The sequence below is a fragment of the Haemorhous mexicanus genome, chromosome 8, assembly GCF_027477595.1.
Source record: "Haemorhous mexicanus isolate bHaeMex1 chromosome 8, bHaeMex1.pri, whole genome shotgun sequence".
NCBI classification, from domain to species: Eukaryota; Metazoa; Chordata; class Aves; order Passeriformes; family Fringillidae; genus Haemorhous; species Haemorhous mexicanus.
Window position 1 is genome coordinate 5,400,644 of NC_082348.1, and position 20,483 is coordinate 5,421,126.

Below are 20,483 nucleotides of genomic sequence, written 5' to 3' on the forward strand. Positions count from 1 at the left end.
GTCAGAGAGGTCATTCAGCCCTTCACTGTCATTCCTGTTGATTTCTTGTCCCTGAATCAAATTTTCTAAGGGCTATAATGATCATCTATTACTGATAATTTTCTGTGGAGATACTTCTTTCATCTTTCTCTCATTCATTCATTTTTAAAAATCCTTTGACTTCTCCTATCCTCACATGCTCTTTTTGCTGATGTCCTCCTGCTTCATCATCTCTGTTCTCCCATTGTGTGTCCCTCATCATTCACCAACCTTACTTTGGATACTGAAATCCATGTATTTGCCTTCTGCTCCACTAAATACACATATTTACCTGCTGATGGCCACAGCTCGATCCAGCACCATTATAAATCTCCAAAACATTGTGCTTCAGGGCAATAGAAACTCATCAGCTGCCAGCAGAATGACACTATTTATCAGCCAAATAAACACTGCTTTGGCTGCCAGGATTTGTTTTGGTCCAGTCAATGCCCTAACTTTCATCTGACCCTTGCCAAGCATCCGAATCTCTTTCCTTGCTAAATATGGTTAAGATCTCCATCAATGTGAGTTTTTAGAAAGTGATTAATATTTATATTTAAAGAAAGAGGCGCATCCTGCATGGGGTTAACCCCAGAAGCAAGTGAGGGTTGTTGTTCAGGATCCAATGTATTCCATATCCTACAGAGTGAGTGTGCCAGAACCGGTTAAAAATAGCCTCTTCCATTCATTAGCGTCAGCAGATGGCCATTAATCTTCCTGAAAGTATTGATTCAAACTCCTCGTCTCCACTTTCAAGGCCCTTCACAGAGTCCCCTCTGCCCATCTATCATCCCTCCTTACACAGCTGAAAAGGTGGCTGGCTTTGGGACAAGTGGGTGACAGTAACAAACCGGCCGCTCCCTCACACGCTGCCCCTGACGTCTGCAGGGAGCCGTACACAGCACCAACAAAACTCTTCCATTTGTCTCCTTTAAAAGCTTTCCTAAAACTTCCCTTTGCCATCAGAAGGGCTGCAGAAGCATTCCAGACTCACCCACTGGTGTGATGGCACTGGAGCCTCTCTAGGGCACGCCCTTGCCAAGGGCCATGTTGACACCGTGTGTTTCTCCAGCTCCAGCATCTGTCTGTGCCAAGCTGGGATGTTCTGTCTCCTTGACTCAGAGCTGGAATGCAAACTCTGAGTTATGCCCTCAGAGCATTTCCCAGCAAACCATTGCACTACAGGCAGGTAATAAGAAGCAAAACCTGATTCAGGAGGTCAAGAACTGGAAGATTCACCACAAAAAAAAGGTGCACAGTACCAAAACTTCATGGACTAGTCCAAGCCAAAATTATTAAAGCAGCACGGCAAGCTTTTGCTTGGCTGCAATTTAACCCCTGCATGTCAGCCCAGAGCTGCAACTCAAATAATGCCTGACCTTCCCTGAGACTTGCTACCAAAAATATATTTCATCTGGTTCATGAATGCCACCCTTTGAGTGTCATCGCTGCAGTTCCCTGTGCACCAGTGCTGGTATCACACACAGCAGACAGCCCCATGTAATTGCTAAACCAGTTGGCATAAACCTCCCTGTAATATCTGATAATTAACTCTTCTACTTCTAGAATTGATGTTCTGTTGTTTGCTCCACGCCCAAAAGTTCACTGTGGTTCCTTTCAACTCTAGGCCAGCAAATTTAGCTAATATATATCTTCCTTCTGCCCTAGTTTCAAGATCTTTCCAAACCCACGTGGATTTTCCTGGAAGAAATATTGAAGATGCTGGAGGCTCTCATCAAGATGTATCTAAGACATCGAGAAATGTATTTTCCTTTCTTTCCCAGCCCCAAATTCAAAGACAAGATATTACATTCCTTTTGGAAAGAAACCCCACAGCCATTCACACTCCATCCCTTACAATGGAAAGGGAGACTTCCCAAGCTCAGACATCACCAGAAAAACAACCTGATACAGAGTTCACAGCACCTGAGAAACAACCTTTTCTTGAGAACAGAAGTGACACACTCACACCCCTTCTGCATGAGGAGCCAGAGCCCAGAGCCCCACGTGTCAGTGTGACCTCCCACCCCACTCTCCATTTTAAGCAGCACAAAGAAACTTCAGCACAGACTGTTCCTCCTCATCCCAACACGAATCCAGGTTCATTCCCTGCAAGCTCACAGACTCGTTCCAGGCATGGTTATCCTCCCAGGAAATGGCCCAGTGGAGTCTCAGTCTTGAGGAACAAACCACCTCAGGGTTTCCCAACAGAGCAGCCCAGAGCATCTCCTGCAGCCACGCACCTCCATGTCCCTCCCCACTGGCTGGGTCCTTCCCTGGATGCTCCATCCCAGAGTGCTGGTGCCCCAGCAGGGTCTGCTCCTGGAGCAAGGCTCCCAGCACACCCCACAGCAGCCAGGAGGGGGTTCAGCAGAGCAAGGGGGGCTGTGGAGCTGCCAAAAAGCAGCAGTGGGGCTCAGCAGAGAGAAGCATGTGCTGAGCTGCCCTGTTTCTCGGGTGTGCAGTGCGAGCCAGCTGCAGATGGAGAACTTCAATGTGGTCCTTGTCCCCCTGGATACACTGGTGATGGAATTACATGTGAAGGTAAGGGAGAAAATCCTCTTTAAAATGCTCTAATAACTCCAAGTCTAATAATTCTCCAAAGTAAAAATTATTTTTTTATTATAAATTTGGAAATGTTGGGGCTGGGACCATTCTGTTTTCAAAACCAATTATATTTCAACATAATAAATAAAACCTATACCTTTAAAGCAGCTCTTTCTGCTTACAAAAATGACATATTTATTTGAATCCATCTAATCTATTGAAACCAGGGATAGATTGTGATCTTGCTTAATGCCAGATTCATTCTACTAAAGTCATCACATTCAAAACTATGCAAAATTTTTGAGAGAAAGAGTAAAATTGATTCTACTTCTCCATACAACACATTCTAGGAAAAAGTAATTTTTCTAATATCTTAAAAATTACCTGTAAATATCTATCTAATATCTCAAATATGAAACTGAAATTGTCATCTGAAATGTATAACACCAGAAGGGTTTCCACAATAAATTGAGTTATTTATTAGGCACCTGAGAATCCCTCCACAAGACCATAGGATTATGTACTTTGTTGAAGCAATGAATTCCCTGACTTTGCTATCATTAATCACACCTTTTGCTGACATCCCTCTGATAAGTTGATATCTTAACAGGTCTTCCACCACACAAAGCAAAAGTATTTGTAGCATTCATTCCCCTCTTTCTCATCTGGTCTCTCATTCCTCATGCACAGAGCAGGGGGGTCTCAGCCATGATGTACTGGGAAGAACCTTACTCTAAGCCAGGCTTTGTGGGGGTGCCCCAGCACTGCTGCAATTGCAACAGAGCACTATTGAAGATATAGTACAAAATGTACTGAAAAAAGGTTCCTGTAATCTTGACCACTTCATTTTTTTGCCTTTTTGCACAATTCCAAAACGCCCCTCCTAAAGGATTTAGAGTTACTTGGTACAAAGGAGTTTTTCTTTAATTTCTGGTTTGTACCTAGAGGTGGAAAAGCACTAAACAGGTTCTGGCACTGGGAAGATCAAAGCAAGTCTGGCCACAGAAAGGCCTCTCCTCAAAAAGCCTTCCCATGTACATATGAATATTTACAGTCTGTGTGTTTAGCAGACCCATCAGTATAGTCCTTAAAACATAAATTTACCTTAAAATGCAAATCTGCCTTTGCTTTTTACTTCTGAGATGTTTCCTTCAGTTACTGGTATTACTGAAAATCTCCCTGGAGAGTCCTCAGGATGAAATACTTTATTTCCAACATCATTCTGCATCTTGGGGCTTGATGACACGATGCACAAACATCCTTTTTTGTCTCTTGTCAGTGACCATGACACCTGACTCAATAATTATCCTGTCCCTTCCCTTCTCTTCTCCATCCTGAGCCCCCTGCACACCTGCACTCTGGAGCAGAGCCAGGGCTGTGAGCAGCACCCATTGTACCTCCAGCCATGGATGTCCCTTCCCATGTCAGGTGAAGGTGATTCATCATGACAAACGAGGCTGAAAAATGAGGGCAATTTCTTGGATTAAAGCCTGTCACAACCTCAGCTATCAGCACCTTGTGATGCCCACACTGCACCAACTCCCCTCGAGACAGCAGGGCCCTCTGGGAACAGGAGGCACAAGTATTGGGCAAAAAATCAAAGCTTAGATGAGACCAACATTTGAAAAATCTCCAGGCTTCAACATAACATCCTTGGCAAGCCAGCAAAAATGTCAAGAGACTCAGACACTATTGATAGTTGTCACCATCTTATTTCATATCAAAATTCAGCGAGATAAAAGAACCAGCCTGCTGATAGCAAGTTTTAACACCTTTGGATCTTGAGGGGATGTGACCTTTGTTTAATAGGAATGTCTGAAAATAATCTAAAATAAGAAGTACTTTACCAAGTGGTATGTATGTTGTGATAGAATACAATTTATTTTTTCCAAATGTGCAGATTCAAAACCAGGCTTGGAGGACTCAGGAAAAAATCATAAGCAGCATCCTGAAAACGAATTTCTTTCCTAAAGTATTTCATAACACATTTTATATATTTAATATAAAATGCTATATGAAATATAACATTTTATATCTTTAATATATAAAGATATGAAATATCTATATATATATAAAATTTTATATCTTTAATATAATTTTCCCTCTGGACAAGCCCCTCAGCCTCCCTGTCACAGTTCAGTTGGAACTCCTCTTCCTCTGGGGACCATCAGGTGCAACCTCCTACCTTCTCTTGGACAAACACAGCTAAATGTCAGTGTGTCTGGCTCATATTCAGGTATCCAAACTGAGATATTTTCAGACTATTTCAGCAATTTCCATTTGGATCACTCCCTTCACTGCTGACATCTGTGTTGTCTATCAGAAGTAGAATCCTGCTTTTGCTCCTCCTGCTGTGGTGTAATAAGAATTACAGATTATTTTCCTTCTGTCAGCAGCTATGTACTCTGCAGGTGAGGGGAGGTGGAACAGTTCCTCAAGGTTCTGCAGCTCTTTCCCCTCCTGCACAAAGGCAATAGGACCTTTTTTAGTAGCCTAATGTTAAGACTTCACAGCCCAACAGGCCAGCTTCAAAATCTTCATTTCAGAGCAGTGTTTTGGAGACAGTCAGCATCACCTATACAGAAATAAAAATAAGTATGGGAGGAAAGGCCTGCTGTAGTCCACTGGATTCTCCCACATTTTCTCTTGCAGAAGATGTTCTCTGGCATTTCTGGAGTGAGCTTAGCCAAGCATCCCTCTGGTGATGAGGCAGGTTGCTGAATACCTAATTTTGACTCTGAGTGCTGTTTCTGAGGATATCTGCAGTAAAAACCAATGCACTGGTACAGTCTCCTTCTAGCAGGTTTTGGGACAGCACAAATCACCTGCCATATCAAACCAGAAGTCCTTTCCCTTTCTCCAAGAGCTGCCAACTGCATTTGTCTGGCAATATGTGGGAAAGGTGGAGGGATACTGTCTGGAATAGCTTCTCAGAAATTAGGGATCACGTGCTCCAAAACACCAAGGTGATGCCTTGGAACTTTATCCTGTTCACCCTTTCCAGGCAACATCTGATTTCACCGTTTTTGTTTTTTTTTATCCTAAAGTCATATTTTTCTGAAGGACCTCATTATTCGCCTAATCTTTGTACAAAAGCTCTTCTATAATTTTGTTTATTTATCCTTGCATCTTTTTCTGTATCTTTCCCACTTTTACTGCAGCTTCTATGAGATGAGGGCTCGGATCTGCCCATGGTATTTAAGATGGAGTTCACCATGGGTACAGGCCATAAGGAAGTCTGGCATGGTGTGCTCTGCTCCTTTCTTAATGATTCCTATCACTTTATTTGGGGTTTTTTTGGCTGCAAATGAGCAGTCAGCTGACATTTCACAAAGCAAAATGCATTGGTACAACCTAGCCAGCACTGGTGCCTGCATTTGTATTCCCTATTATTTAGGCAAATTTCTCTTGTTAATATTCCAGTTGCTGTGATGGACATTCCTCTCACAACTGGGCTCCAGACTGCTGGACTATTTAAATATGCAACGAGTTAATTTAATTGCAGTAACACATGCTTTAATCCTATGCTTCATTTCATTTATCTGTGCATCTTACATGCAAAAGAAAAGCTTCAGTCCACAGCATTCCAAAAGAAAAAACAACTGAGGAACGTTCCTTTCCCCTTTTCCACCTCATCCTTGTGCTGAGCACATTAAAACTTCATCTGCACATTTAGGAAGTTAGGTTAATGTATCTTTAAAAGGAAATAAATAATGTACAACAAAACAAGGTAGACTACGCTCCCTTCAGTTAAGTCTGTCCTGATCTGACTTTGGTGCAAAATTCTAAGCAGGCAATGCTCTCACAGCTCCAAGCCTGGCTTTATTTGCACAGACCCAGGGCCTCACGTGGGGATGGCACAGGGAGTTACTCACTGTGGAGATGCCAAGCAATAACTCCGTCCTGGAAGACATTTGCTGATTAGGCTATGGAAAATGAGGGAAGCAACACAGCATCTGGTATTCCTGAGTGCCCCTGAAGTTATTGCAGAGAAACTTATAAAAACTGTATGATCTCATTTTAATGGAAAATAGAAGTTTGGGGATATTTCCCAGAAAGCCTTTTCAAAGGAAACAATAATGCACTTCTCCATTTTCACCTCCAGATTTTAAATTGTAAACATAAACATACATACACTTGACAGCAAGATTGACCATTTGCAGCAATGTTTTCCTCTTTGCTGTTATTTTTCCCTATCCAAAACCGCTTAGTACAAAAACACCACAATACCTTCCTACAATTTAGCAAATGCTCATGGAAAAAAGTATTCATTTCAGAAGACGAAAGATAGGAGTTTGGGAAAATAATTTGACATTAGCAGTATATTTCTATTACAGTGGGAAATGTCTTTTAAGTGAATATTACTCTTACTCTCACAGAGGAGGCAGTGTTCAGTTTTTATCTCTTGCTATTCACCCATAATAGAACAGTTTTAAACATTTTACTATTAAATGTCACCGTAAGAGCTAAATGTTTTAATATCCAAAATACCATGGTGTTTTCTGACAGTTCAGATGCATCTCAGAATGTGCAAAGGCCAGATGGAAAGTGCTCTATTCACACGGACCCACTTGCTCTGAGTGCTACACAAACCAGGCTGAAATAAAGCGTAAAATGCTTGAATGTCACCGTGCTTGGCACAGCACTGAGGCACCTGGAGGCTTTATGCAACCATCATCCTACAGGAAAGGCAATCACAGTTAATGTACTTTAAAAAGAGTGGTACATTTTCCCCCAGGTTTCGTACCCCCCTTACAAAGAGAGGCAAAGAAATCACAATCCCAGGTTGCTCCATGCCTCATCCAAGCTGGCCTTGGACACTTCCAAGGATGGAGCACCCACAGCTTCTCTGGGCAACCTGTGCCAATGCCTCATCATCTTCACAGCTAATAATTTCTTCCTAATACCTTATCTAAATCCATTTAGCTGTCCAGACAAAGATGATTTGCATTTATCCCTTTTTTTTTCCCCACAGATATATACTTGGAATTTCAGCTGAGGACATGTTGATTTGCAAATGTTTCAACCTTATCCAATCAAAAATAAATTTAGCCTAATGACATTCTCAGCATATACAGTGTGGATCTAAAATACACTTGTAAGTTTTCTATTTTCAGGAAGGTCAAATCCTAAAGTTATATACTGCAGCATTGAAAATTTCATCGTTAAATACCAAATACATTTCTTCAGTGTTTGGCTTGTGCCAAAGTGGTTTATTTAACAGCACCTTCTTGGAGTTTGTCTTTGTAAATACAATTAGAAAATGTGTGATGGCTTTCATTATTTTTTTGGATGGCAAAGTTCATATTCCATGGCCTGGTGACAATCACAAGAGGTGATGAGGTCTTTAACACAATAACTGCATTTAAATTATGTGGCTCCCAAAGAATTAGTCCTTCATTTAGCTTTCCATTTCCATAGCCCATTTTCCAGCTTTAGGAACAAAATGTGGTGCATTAAGGTTCTCTTCCCTTGTAACAATACTTAAAATGAAAGATGCTTTGTTTCAGGTCTCGTTAGCTTCATTTTGCTTTTTCCTTGGAATAACCTTGCTTAGCCTCATATCCTTCATAAAAGACAAAACTCTGCCAGTGAAGTGAGCCAAAGTACAACATTTTTCACTGTATTCACTTCCCACACACAAGGGAAGATATTTTTCATTCTGTTCTGTGAGGTGCCCTTTTTTTTTTTTTTCCCAGTAGCATGAAGCGCCTCTGGAACACATTTCTTGCTCTGCTCCTGCCACAGAGTTTCTCCTTTGAGTGTCAGTAGTCATCCTGTCCCTTCTGTGATGATTTTGTCCCTTCAGTGATCATCCTGTCCCTTCAGTGATCTTCCTTCCCCTCTTTTGTGTTTGCCATATGCAATTATCTCTTATTAGAGGGTTACAAAAGAATTCTCAGGTACCTGCCTCAGATCTTAGATTAAAGGGTCCAAAATGTCCAGGCTCTCTGTACAATAAAGTATTTAGATTCAAAATTATCAACATTTGAAAAGCAAGCATGCCTTCAGCAAATAGCCTGTTTCCTTTCCACACTCATCCTCTTCTTTCCACAGAATTACATTGCATACTGCAATAAGTCAAGAACTCTTCATCTAACTTGCTGCTTTGTCTGCAGAGCTCATGCTACTCATTAAATATTACCTTTTCTGGCTAAAATGTTTGCCATTTTGCTGACAAATCCACACACAACTCTTTTCTATAAGAAACACTTAATCTCTGCCTTATTGTGAGTTCTGACACCTGTTAAGGCTTTCTGACCATCCACAAGGCAAATTTGTAGAGAGAGACGGGCAAGGTCTTGAGTTGTGACTGCACTTGTACTTCATCCATCACTAGCCTTTAAAACATGTACTTAAAACATGCATGCTCAGAAGTTAAATATGATTATGTTGAAACCATTCCTTTGCAGACTCCATACAGCTGCTCATTAGTGCTGTGTTGCTAATGGGATAGCTACTGCTGCCCTGCAGTCTTTTCCTCAGCCAAATTACTCACTGGATTAATAAAATGGGATGGGAAAAGGTGTAACCTGTGCTGTGGTCACAACCACAGAGAATGTCACGTTTGAAATGGATTTTTTCACTCTTGCAGCTCAGTGTGAGCCCCCGTGTGAGCATGGAGGAACTTGCCTGCCTCACAACACCTGTTCCTGTGCTTATGGATTTGTAGGGCCTCGGTGTGAAACAAGTAAGTATGAACTCACTCAGGCTTTCCTCTTCACATGTTTCAATTAGCAGAAAATTACAAAAGTAAAAAAAAAAAAAAAAAAAAAACACCAAAAAGCCTTTTTTTCTTTTTTTCCCCTATATTTCCCCTTAAATGATTCTTGAATACAAAGGATTCAAGTAATACAGTAGCTATTTCAGAGCACATATTTGCCAGCAGCATTGCTGTATTATGTAAAAATATGCACATCAAAATCAACATTTTCTATGTAAAATTGCTTCTGGAAAAACAAACAAAAAAAAGAAGAAAAAAGTGCATGTTATTTATAGTAATATTTAGGAAATTTAGGATTGTGAGTGAATGCAGTAGTGCTAATTTTGAGAACACAAAAGAGCAGCCAAACCTATTAGGAGCAATGCTACTCTGCAATACAAGCTTAAAAAGAGGTTCAATGGAGAAAATATCTGAAAATCAGCCTTCAAACCCTTCCATATCAGCAAAGCACATGCACTCCCATCATTACAGACCTCCCTGCTTATTTAAATATCAGGCTGCCCTTGAGAGGAATATAATTTTATCTATGAAACCGAGTAGCTGGAGTACTTAAAAAGCAAAGCGTTTTAGTTGTATGGCTTCTAAAGGAAAGGGACAGCTCCCACCCTCAGTTTACCTCCAGGACTAATGCTATCAGTTATTGTAAGAGGGAAGCTTTAGGATCTGCAGTGGTGCTGGTGCTGAGATATTTTGGTTTTTTGTGTGTTTTGCAGTGGTGTGCAGCAGGCACTGTCACAACGGCGGGGTGTGTGTGTCACCAGACGAGTGCCAGTGCAGGCAGGGCTGGAGCAGCCCCTCCTGTGAGACAGGTGAGTGCTGGGCAGGGCCTGATCCTGAGCCCAAAAGTGCCCAAAATCCCTGACATTGCCCCACATTGCTCAGACTGGGAATTGCTGTTTAAAGAACTAAAGCCTAAGAACAGGAGACCAAGTGAGAATGTAAGCTTAAGAAGAGGAGACCAAGTACAGGGCAAAACTTCAGAAGGCTTGAGTTTATGTAACTGTTCATAAATTTAGATGTTTATGTAAGTATTCCCCAGTTTAAATGCTTACCTAAATCTCAGGGTTTTATAGAGGGAGCCTACCAACAGAATCTTTTGGCAGCTTTTTAAGCTTGTGTGATTCTGGAGCACAGAATCTTAACATGCTGTGCTGCCAGAATTCACACTGCTCCTCCCGCCTGTATCTCTCACTTGCAGAGCACCCACAGAAAGCATCCCCAGGAGTGGGGGAGGAAAAAGCCACCTCCACCCAAAATGACAAGGTGTGGACTGGAATTAGGGACTTATTTCCAGTCAGGGCTCAAAGTTTTAAACAGACACAGCTCAGAGCCCCCTCTCAGGATCAAAGTCCTAAAAGCTGGGGTGGATATTTTCTCCAAAGGCACAGAAACTACAGCTCTCACCTGGGACAAGGCATGCAAAATAGTGAAATATTAAAAGATGAGAACTACCTGAATCAGTGCCAGACCTGAAGGCTCCAGAGGCACTCTGCCTCTGCTACAGTGAATATTAAATGGCTGAGACACCTTCAGCCTACATTACCTTCCCTGGAAGGTGAGAGATGTCATTTTAACCTCCATCTCCTGGAGATTGCTCTTCCTGTAAGTGTTAAAATGACAGACCTACTGAGGAAACATAAATTAGCCCAGCTATGATCCACAGGAAATGACTGGGATTGTCACTGCTATTCTGGTTCCCACTAGCTCTGCTTTTTCTTTTCAAGGAGTTCTGCAATTTTATTTTGGGGTGGCTTTGAACAGAATCATTCCAAGAGAAGGGCAGACAACAAGCAACAGTAGCAATAACTTCCAGACCAGAATAACAGCAGCAGGATTTTTTTGTCTGCTGACAGCTTTGGTGAAAGGCTGCCAGACTTACCTCTCTGGCACAGTTTGGAGTGCACTGCACAGAATATTTTGTGGGCACTTCTGGGGTTTCCCAACTCAAGTGTTATGATAGAAATGTCAGGAAGAATGCAGGTATAAAAATGAAAAAAATAGGACTTTACCATGGAAATATAAACACTGACTGACACAATTATGGACATCTGTGGAGTAGCCAGGACAACGACATGACTAAACCAAATTCCCCTTAAGCAATGAATTAAATCCATTTTGACTTCATAAGTGACTGCTCCTTAGTCAGAAAAACCTCTCCTATAGACTACAATTTCACTTTTTTTTCTCTTTCTCAATTGATATTTTATTTCTTCTTTAGTTCATCTGAAACATTTTAGTGGCCCTTAATTTATTTAAGCTTAAATGCATTTATATTTTTAATAGGCTATCTTGTAAAATACTGAAAGACAAAGGGAACAGAAAGAAAAGGTCTGGTTTAAAGTGTCACTCTGCTTTATAATAAAAATTTTATCAGATTCCTTACCCTTCACACACTGACTTCCCATCTAAATCAATTTGAAATTCTAATAGTTTTGTTTTTAACAGTCTGGTACTTGCCACATAGAAATATGCAAGACAGCTTTTAATTTCTAATGCCTGTTGTATCATCTAGAGTAACAACAGACACAGAAAGAGGCAAAGGGAGCTCAGCCAGTGGCTTTGTTGGTGATGAATGAGCCAATGTGTTGTGGGAACTGGCATTTAAATGAGGCAGAGCAAACAGGTTTTTTGGTGCACACCTATTCAAGTCCATGGAAATGCCACAATGCTCTGCTGAACACAGACAAAGCAGCAAACAATTAATATCTCATCTCCTGGTTATCCAGGGTGTATTTTATTTGACTACATTTACTGCCTTGGGACCGTGCTTGGTGAGAATACTGGAATGGAAATAAATGAACTGTGCGAATCAAAAGAATACATCCGAAATAAATTAAATTATTACATTAAATTATAGCCTATTTCATCTCCCAAGCTATGCTGAAACACCACTGAAATGCTCCCACTGTGTCGGCCATGAATAAGTGCTGCACTTAGCACAACTGATCTGCAAGGGTTGCATTAAACTTTTCACAGTACCACTAGAAATATTAATTCTAATGACATGTGCAGCAGTAAAAGAGTGCCTACTCTGAAAAGTTCAACATTATCAGAGATTCATGAAGTTATCTTATATTCCCACCCAGCTGTGTGCCATCCTGTGTGCCTGAATGGAGGAGTCTGTGTACGGCCAAACACGTGCTCCTGTCCTTCTGGTTTCTATGGGCCACAGTGCCAGAGAGGTAAGAGAATTCTATTTATCATCTTGATAAAGGGCCCAGCTGTTGTCTTAGATAGCAAGAGTTCTAATGTCATTATAGTGCAAGGATTTCATATCACCAGAGCTTCACACTGCCTCGATGTTTCTCACAGGCAGCTCCTCTAAGCACTGCCTGTTCCTGGTCCTTGCAGCAGCCATCTGACTCCAGAGTCCCCCCAATCCACTCTTTTATACCCCTTGTTCTTATTGGCTACAGGTGTGGCCTGTTAAGATCAGGCCTGCTTCTAATCTGTAGTAATTGGTCCAGCTGCAACTCACTGGGGGATAAGATTACCTTCTATACCACCTCCATTTACCCACACTGTATCCCCCTACACTCAGGCTCAAAATAGAAATATACCCATAGCATTAGCCAACCCCACATGAAATGTAGCCAGAGACTCTCCTTGTCATAACTAGCTGTGCCCCCTTGTTACAGTCTGCCATAAATCCATTTTTTATTGTTCCTGATGGTATTGGGAAGAAGAACTTATTGGTGATGTCATAAATAGTAACTAAATGATTACTCTAAAACGGTGATATCATTAATCAGCAACTACTCAATTAAATGAGAAGGCATGGTGGTACCTTGTTCATTTTGGTACCCTGTGGTGTGTACTATACTGGTTTCAGAGCCAGGTGATAATTTACCTTCAAATGGGGCTCACAATGTCACCTACTTGACCACCCTCAAGTGCTGTGGATGGGAGACCTCTGTAGGACTCCATCAGATCCTTGCTTAAAAATGTGATCCAATATTGCTCTGCTTGAGGAGGAGCTGATTTTGAATCCCTGTCCCAGCTCTAAACTGAGGCTAACAGTGTCCTGGGCTTCTCACTCACTCTGTGCTGGAGAAGGCAAATTAATTAATCTTTTAATGACCCAGTATCTCATTCAAGGAAAAAAAACTTAAGACCCCAGCAGCTGGACCACCCCTGTGCTAACCCCACTGGCTTCTCTTTTTTCGATATGGATCTAGTAACTCCTTCTGAATCTGGGAATATAAATGCACCCTTATTACCAAAACAACTTCAGCAATCAAAGTTCTTTGCTCTGACACTCTTTTGTTTCCCACATTCCTAGATTAATGTGGTCCTGCCGTATATTTTTGCAAGTGAATGATTCACACAGAAAAATCCAATTGCAAATAAAGCTTGCTGGAAACTTTTTTTTTTTTCATGATGTTGAGGGTGAAGGAGAGAGTGAAAATGATAGACTGTAACTCCATGATCTTGCTCTTGAACAGGGAAGGTGGTTTTCAACATCTAGATGATTTGAAAGTTTTGCTCTCAAGTTCTGGTTTAGACAGAGCTAAAATTTGAAAATAAGTATCCACATTCATGGGATCTGAAATTGATGGGAGGATATAATGGATGGATGCTGAAGGAAAGCAAAGCCCTTCCTTCTGCTTCTTTGAGAAAGGGAGAAGAAACAGCACCAAGGCCAAGTTAGGAAATGTCCAACACTGATCCATATTTCATGGGAGAAGCCCTTGAGGAAGCTCTTTGAGAGAGACTTAAAAATCTGACACCACTGGGAATATTCTGACCACTCAAGTATCTAAGAGACCCTCAGGTGCTGGGAATCATGTCCCACATTTTTCCCACAAACAACACAGAATCAGGGTCTCCTCCCAGGCAACTGCCCAAATCACCCTTTGGAGAGACACCTTCCCAAAAAATACCTCTGTGAGCTGCTCTCCCAACAGAGGCACCTAAATAGGAGCCTGTGCTTTGGCAGTGTTGATCCCCCAGGTGAGTTTGGTGCACAGAACATTTCCTTTCCTCTCCCCAGCTGTTTGCATTCCCCCCTGTAAGAATGGTGGTCACTGTGTCCGGACCAACATCTGCTCCTGTGCCCAGGGCTACACTGGAAGGAGATGCCAGAAAAGTGAGTTACACATTTCCCTTTGTTTTCCAACAGTTCTCTGACTCCTAAACAGCTTTTCTCCCTTTTGTGCATGTTCCACACAACCTTTAGCTAAATGTTACAGAACATTTAGCCTGTATTTGTGCTGTGATCACCTATATTTCCATCAGAGCCCATAATATACCCCAAACCAACTTGTAAATTAGAATAAGTCAAGTCAAAGTAGGGAGAAGAACATTTTGCTGGAACCCTCTCTAAATATTTCATGCATTCAAAATGAGTAACATTCATATTCAGAGATTAATTAATTATTTTGCATGAACGATTTTTTTGGGGGAAAAAATTAAAGCCAAAGGCCGAGAAGCTGACTAAGATACTTAAAAATATTAGAAAGTCATGGTTCCAGCTTAATTAAGGTAATTGGTTAACAGCCCTTTATCCTTAAATTTGTTCTTGTCACTGAAAACTCCCTTTTTTCACGTTATCATCAGCATTAATATTTGATTCTTCGATTCTTCTGGGGAAATAGGTTATTTTGGCACTTTTACAGATTCAATTGCTCAACAATATCTGTCAGCCAGGGAGTTTAGGATATGTATGTGAAAACTTTTTTTTTTTCTTTATTATTTCTTAATCAGTTTGAAATTGGCAAGAGGGGAGCTGTGAAAACAACCATTCTTGGCAGGAAGAATCTGTACATTTCCAGAGCATTTTATGTCTCTCACACACAGAGGGAAAAAAAGCCAGCAAAAAATTCCCTGCAGCAACAAAAGCCCTCTCATTCCCCCCACTGCAGCTCTCCCCTCCTTCAGCAGAGAGGGTCGTGACGCACAGTGCACAATTGAATAGTCTGTTCTGGCAGGAATGTGCTGGAGGGAGAGAAAAGGAGGAAGAAACCTTATGTTTGGCATCCTGTTTTTGAGGTTAGGGAACATTAGAGAAGTGCTGTTTCCAGCTTTAAACACCCTGCCACATCTCCAGGCAGATCAAAGGGAAGCGTGCTGATGATGATTGCAGTCTCTCCCTGCAATCCTCCAAACTCCACCAACTCACAGCAGGTTCCTTTCCACTTTCCAAAAGTTTCTGAGGCTTTGTTGTCCATCTTGGTACAATCTTGTGCAAAAATGTTTTTTGAGGTGATGAAAACAATTTTGTTCTGTCTGATCCAAGCCTTCATTCTACTTCAAGAGCTGCTATTTAGTCTGGTTTATTTAGCCTAGTGTTATAAAAACTTGAATAAAGGGCCTGTGAATGTGATGAATGAAGAGAAACATAATTAAGTGGAAGGAAAACACTACTTCTTGCTGATTCTTACTGGCCACTGACTGCTCATTGGTGAAAAATGTTGAGCAATGTTTCTTTTTTCTTGCCTAAAATCAAGAGGACATGGGACAAATATCAAGATTTATCAAAAGAAGTAGTGAATTCACAAGATTTTGTAACACGCAGTTTCTCATACAGCTGTGTGTCTTCTTATTGTTATATAGAATAACTTCTCTCTCCTCTAGCAGAGCTTTCAGATTTTGCTGCTCCTCTGGAGCAGAAGCCTGCAGGGCACAGCAGAAGTCAGTCTCAGTTGACCTTTGCAAACTTTCCTCCCCAGAAAATGCAGAAAACCAGTGCTCCCAGCAGTGGGAGGCTGCTCTCTGTGCAATAAACCTCTCAGAGTTCAAATGCAGAACACATCTCACCCCTTCTTTGGCATGATTTCATGTCATTTTTCATCAGGCATGGACTAGATTGGGGGATTAGATAGAATATGTGGCATACACTGAGAGGCTAAAGTGTGAACACAGGCACACATTCCTAACTCACACACAGACAAATGAAAAAGTGAAGAATAAATCCCTAGTGTGAAGAATTCCCACTACCCAACCCCTCTTTTTCTTAAATAAAACATGCAAAGACTACATTCAAAAACTACCATAATATCCATTTGAAATTCCAAACAGAGCTGAGTATCATGCTGCTCATTCTGCAGGGTCACTAGCAGTAAACATATCTGTATTTATACATTCATCAGGTTAATTTTGATACTCCTGAGTCCACCTGGGGCAGCTGACTGTGCAGAGGTGAGAGAGTCCCATGGGCCTGAGTGCTCAGAAATCCAGCTGGGAGACTTTTTGTGCAGTGCTTCTTCTTGGGAAGGGTATGGCAAGAAGGAATCAGGAAAAAACAGTACATTTCTGCTTTACAGATGTTTTGGTTTTGGGTTTTTTTCTGGATTTGAGCATCTTTTCTGTCAGACTTTAAGGACTCCATTCAAGGTAGCTGAGCCCTGAGTTGCACAGGACATTTCAGCTTGCACAGAGTTGTAAAATCCACACAAAGAGTGAGGGAAAAAAATGCACATGTCATGATAGCAAAGCTGTGATCAGATGTGATGTTTACTGGAAGGTCAACACTGCATCCTCTCCCTTTTCCAAATCACCAGGACAGTGTAAGAGAGACTGCTAAAGGTGAACCTGTGGCACAAATCACAGCTCAGTGGTGTCCCCCGTTGCTGCCAGGTGACCTCACATTGAGAAATGTACAGGTGGCTCAGCCACAATGATGAATGTGACAGATCTGAGAAAAAAAAAATCCTTTTGAAGGATTTTGTCATTATTTTAATTGTCCTTTGCTCTCTGAATATGAAATCGCTGTGTTCTTATGTACTTTTACACTTCTAGCACAGCTTCAAACACTTCTGACAGCAAAACAGCTTTATTATGTACTTATATACACCCAGTCTATAATCTTAGAAATTTGGGGTGGATTCTTACTTGACTAATAAAACCTATCAAGATAGAGTGAGTAAACTCAATACTAAGGCAGATAAATTAGCAGTTAATTCAATGTTGTCATTGTTTGATACACTGATATTGTTTCCACTGCTTTTAGACATTTCTCTTTCCTTCTTAATATCTCACCTACAGGGACAAATAAAAAAAAAAGCTTCTATTTAATTTTGGCAGCTTCAGATTCTCAATTGAAGGAGATAATAAAAACTAAAATCCACACAACCCATCAAAGAGGTTATTTTTGAACTGAACCCAAACAGGCTATTGGTTTATTCTAAACACATAGAAGCACGGCTTAGGGTTTTCACTTTCATCCCTGTACAGTTTGGAATTTCTGCCTTATGATTTTTGGTTTCATTCCTGTACAGTTTGGAATTTCTGCCTTATGATTTTTGGTTTCATCCCAGTACAGTTAGGAATTTCTAACACTGTCTGCATGACAGCCAAAAACGTGCAGGACGCAGTGGTGGCACCTCATCTTTTCTATTCAGGCTCGCTCTCCTTTCCTTCCTGAGTGTGTGGAGAAAGGCATTCAGCCTGAAAATTTGTGTTTTGTATCTAAATAAACATCACTCCAAACCCCCAAAAAATGTAAATCAGGGAGGTGTGACTGGCTGCCAGCTGCAGTAAGTGCCTGGTGATTATGCAGAGCAGACACCCACGGCCCAGGCACGGGTGGCAGAGCTGACAGGGAAATGTGTGCTTGTGCCTCAGCAATCTACAGCCTCATACCCTCACTTGAGAAGGATTGTTTCCAGTGTGATCAGTCTTGTTGAGAGGGAAGAGGCAAATGCTGGCAGCACCTCAAAATAAAATATGTTTCTGGATCAACTTTGCATCCAACAAACACGCTCAGGTGCTAGAGAAAAACTGTTTGTGCAGCGGTTTGAATTCCCCTCTGAAAAACACAGCTTTAACAGTCCTGGGGTGTCACTGCTTTTCAGGAGGCTTTAAAGCAGGGTTCTGACTGATATTCTACTGCATCCTTACAAAAATTATGAACAAAGACAACACGGTAGGTTTCCTTTATTTACTAAGTGTATTTTCATAGGACTGCTCTACAAACAACCTTTAAAACTGTAAGCCCTTAAAACTGAGTTTTCTTACAGAAGGTTGGAATGAAGAGAAGGGGAGGGGAAGAGGGACCACACATTTATCCTTTCCTCTGCTGTCTGCTCCTTGTGAGTGCATTTCTGAGCGAGAAAAGGCGAGCCACAGCTCCCTCTGGAGCTCATCAGCAAGCAGAGGTCAGGGGAAAACAGCATCCTCCTCCTGCCTTTCCCAGCACACCAGGCACACCTGGAGCCTGACCTCAGCCCCTCTTCTGGCACTACCTCATGGCCAGGCAACACAGCCAGAGACATGGGGTTTGCTCCCCATGTAAAACTGAGAACAAGTTTCTGTGTGCATCTGTTTCATTGTGTTGGGCTCAATCCTGATGACTTTGTACCACATAAATCATCCCACTGACACTGGGGCTTTGCAGATTGGATCTCAGAGTTAGGAGATAACTATTTCTCCATTTCAGTAATTCCTGCAGCCAGGATTTATAGCCAATTCACAGTGTGCAATATAACTCACAGTCATTCCTCCAGCACTGCTTGCTCCTCTTCCCTCCTTTCTTTTCCCTTCCTGGTAGCATGAGGACTTTCTTTGCATGAGAGCTAGAGGCAAACTAATTGGAAATGTGAACACTGGGTTTCAAAGGCAGCTTTTTGCTAAGCAATGTCATATTGTGAAAGTCACTGATTTCCCACATTCCAGCCTTCCCATGTAATGTTTCTGTACATTACTGCCTCGCCAGCTGCATAAGCAGGAAGTTTTACTGCTCAACAAATCAGACTCCCACCGAGTTGTCATCTTGACACTGTGTGATATATTCTCTGGAATGTCTTCACTGAGTAGCCAGATTGACTTAAGCTATCAAAAATCAGCCAGTTTGCAAGCCAAAGGTCCAGCAAAGCCTCCCACACAAACAAGCAGGCAACAAACCACGTATCTCATCCAAATGGATGGAGGGATCATTTACATCAGACTTACTTTTCATACAGCAACGATGTGCTTAAAAGCAACAAGTGTTTGTCTAAGATTCCTGGGCAGCAAATGTGCTTGAACAGTGGGTGTTTGGAAGGAAATGAGCAGCTGCTTATAGCAAACAGACCTGTAACTTCCTATTCAAAGCAACAAAACTACAAAGGTTTGTGTGCTGGCTTGTCCCCTGGTTGGTGCCCAGTCTGGAGACACAGGGCAGTGTGAACTGGTCTCAGTTCTTACTTGGTTTTCCAGTCTACATAACAGAATAGGTTCATATTAGATGTCATCTTCCTCCCCTGGGCAGGAAATACAACAGAAGATGAAAAAAAAAAAAAATCAGGCTACTGCTGTCTTTCCTATTCAGCTGAACAAAACATGATCCCTGCATCTTGCCTGGGGGGAACAGGGAGAGCTGTGACTTCCCAACAGGAGACAGTGACTCAGGCACAACCTGGTTTTTGGTGTGCTCTCAGAGCACTGCTCCTCACTGCTCACCCTTAGTAAGGATTTGTGACAAAACCATTAGTTGGCCTTTCTTAAAAAGTAAATTTTTTCATATATATGTATGTGATGCATTTATTTTAATAGGGGTTTGAGTACATGCATCTGTCTAAATTTATTTTTCAGGAAGGGAACAAGAATAAATCTGGGTAAGAACTGAATATATTTCCTAAATAAGCCCAAAAGTGTTATTAAATTTTTTATTCAATTCCATAAGCAGAACATTCCCAGACTACAGCATGAATTTTACTAGAGTAGAACATCTAAATTTTAATATTCTTTACCTATATCTTAAAAGCACTGAAGAAATGGGCCAGATCTGCTGCTGTATGTAAAAGAATGCTCAAAGAAAACAAAAGGGATTCCTGAATTACTGCATCTCTCTTTGCAGTGGCCTTCTATGTGACAATAAGTGCTTTTTGCCTACTAATTGATTTAAGAAACAACATTTTGGGGATCTATCTTTTTTTATTAAAATATTTTTTAAACATCTCTTAAAAAAGGAGCAATGGATCTATTACTTGAAAATCCCAGAGGACAGCTGGTCGTGGAGATTAACGTTGTCTGTTTATCCACAAAAAGACACGGGCAAGACAATCCTCTCCAGCACTGATTTCCATGTAAGCTTAAGCTAATTTCTGAGGCAGATAATAACAGGGTGATGAAGAGATCAGTGCAGTGCCAGTGCAGGCAGCAGTCCTATTCCAAACTTCTGGCCAGGTCCTCATTTTTGGCTGGGTTATTAGCCAGACCACTGCAGCCTGTGGCTGCTCTCCTTGTCCTGAGACTTGAATCTCCCTTTTCTTTT

The 20,483-nt window shown here is 41.4% G+C and overlaps 1 protein-coding gene across 1 annotated transcript in view; it reads left to right on the plus strand.

Annotated features, from left to right (window-relative positions):
• Positions 1–20,483, plus strand: part of LOC132330286 (von Willebrand factor D and EGF domain-containing protein-like) — a 164,849-nt gene that overhangs the window by 127,715 nt on the left and 16,651 nt on the right. Inside the window, exons 21-25 of the mRNA XM_059852350.1 lie at positions 1,687–2,562; positions 9,161–9,256; positions 10,003–10,098; positions 12,376–12,471; positions 14,283–14,378. Coding sequence (XP_059708333.1) covers positions 1,687–2,562; positions 9,161–9,256; positions 10,003–10,098; positions 12,376–12,471; positions 14,283–14,378 — 1,260 coding nt within the window. The remainder of the gene's footprint in view (positions 1–1,686; positions 2,563–9,160; positions 9,257–10,002; positions 10,099–12,375; positions 12,472–14,282; positions 14,379–20,483) is intronic.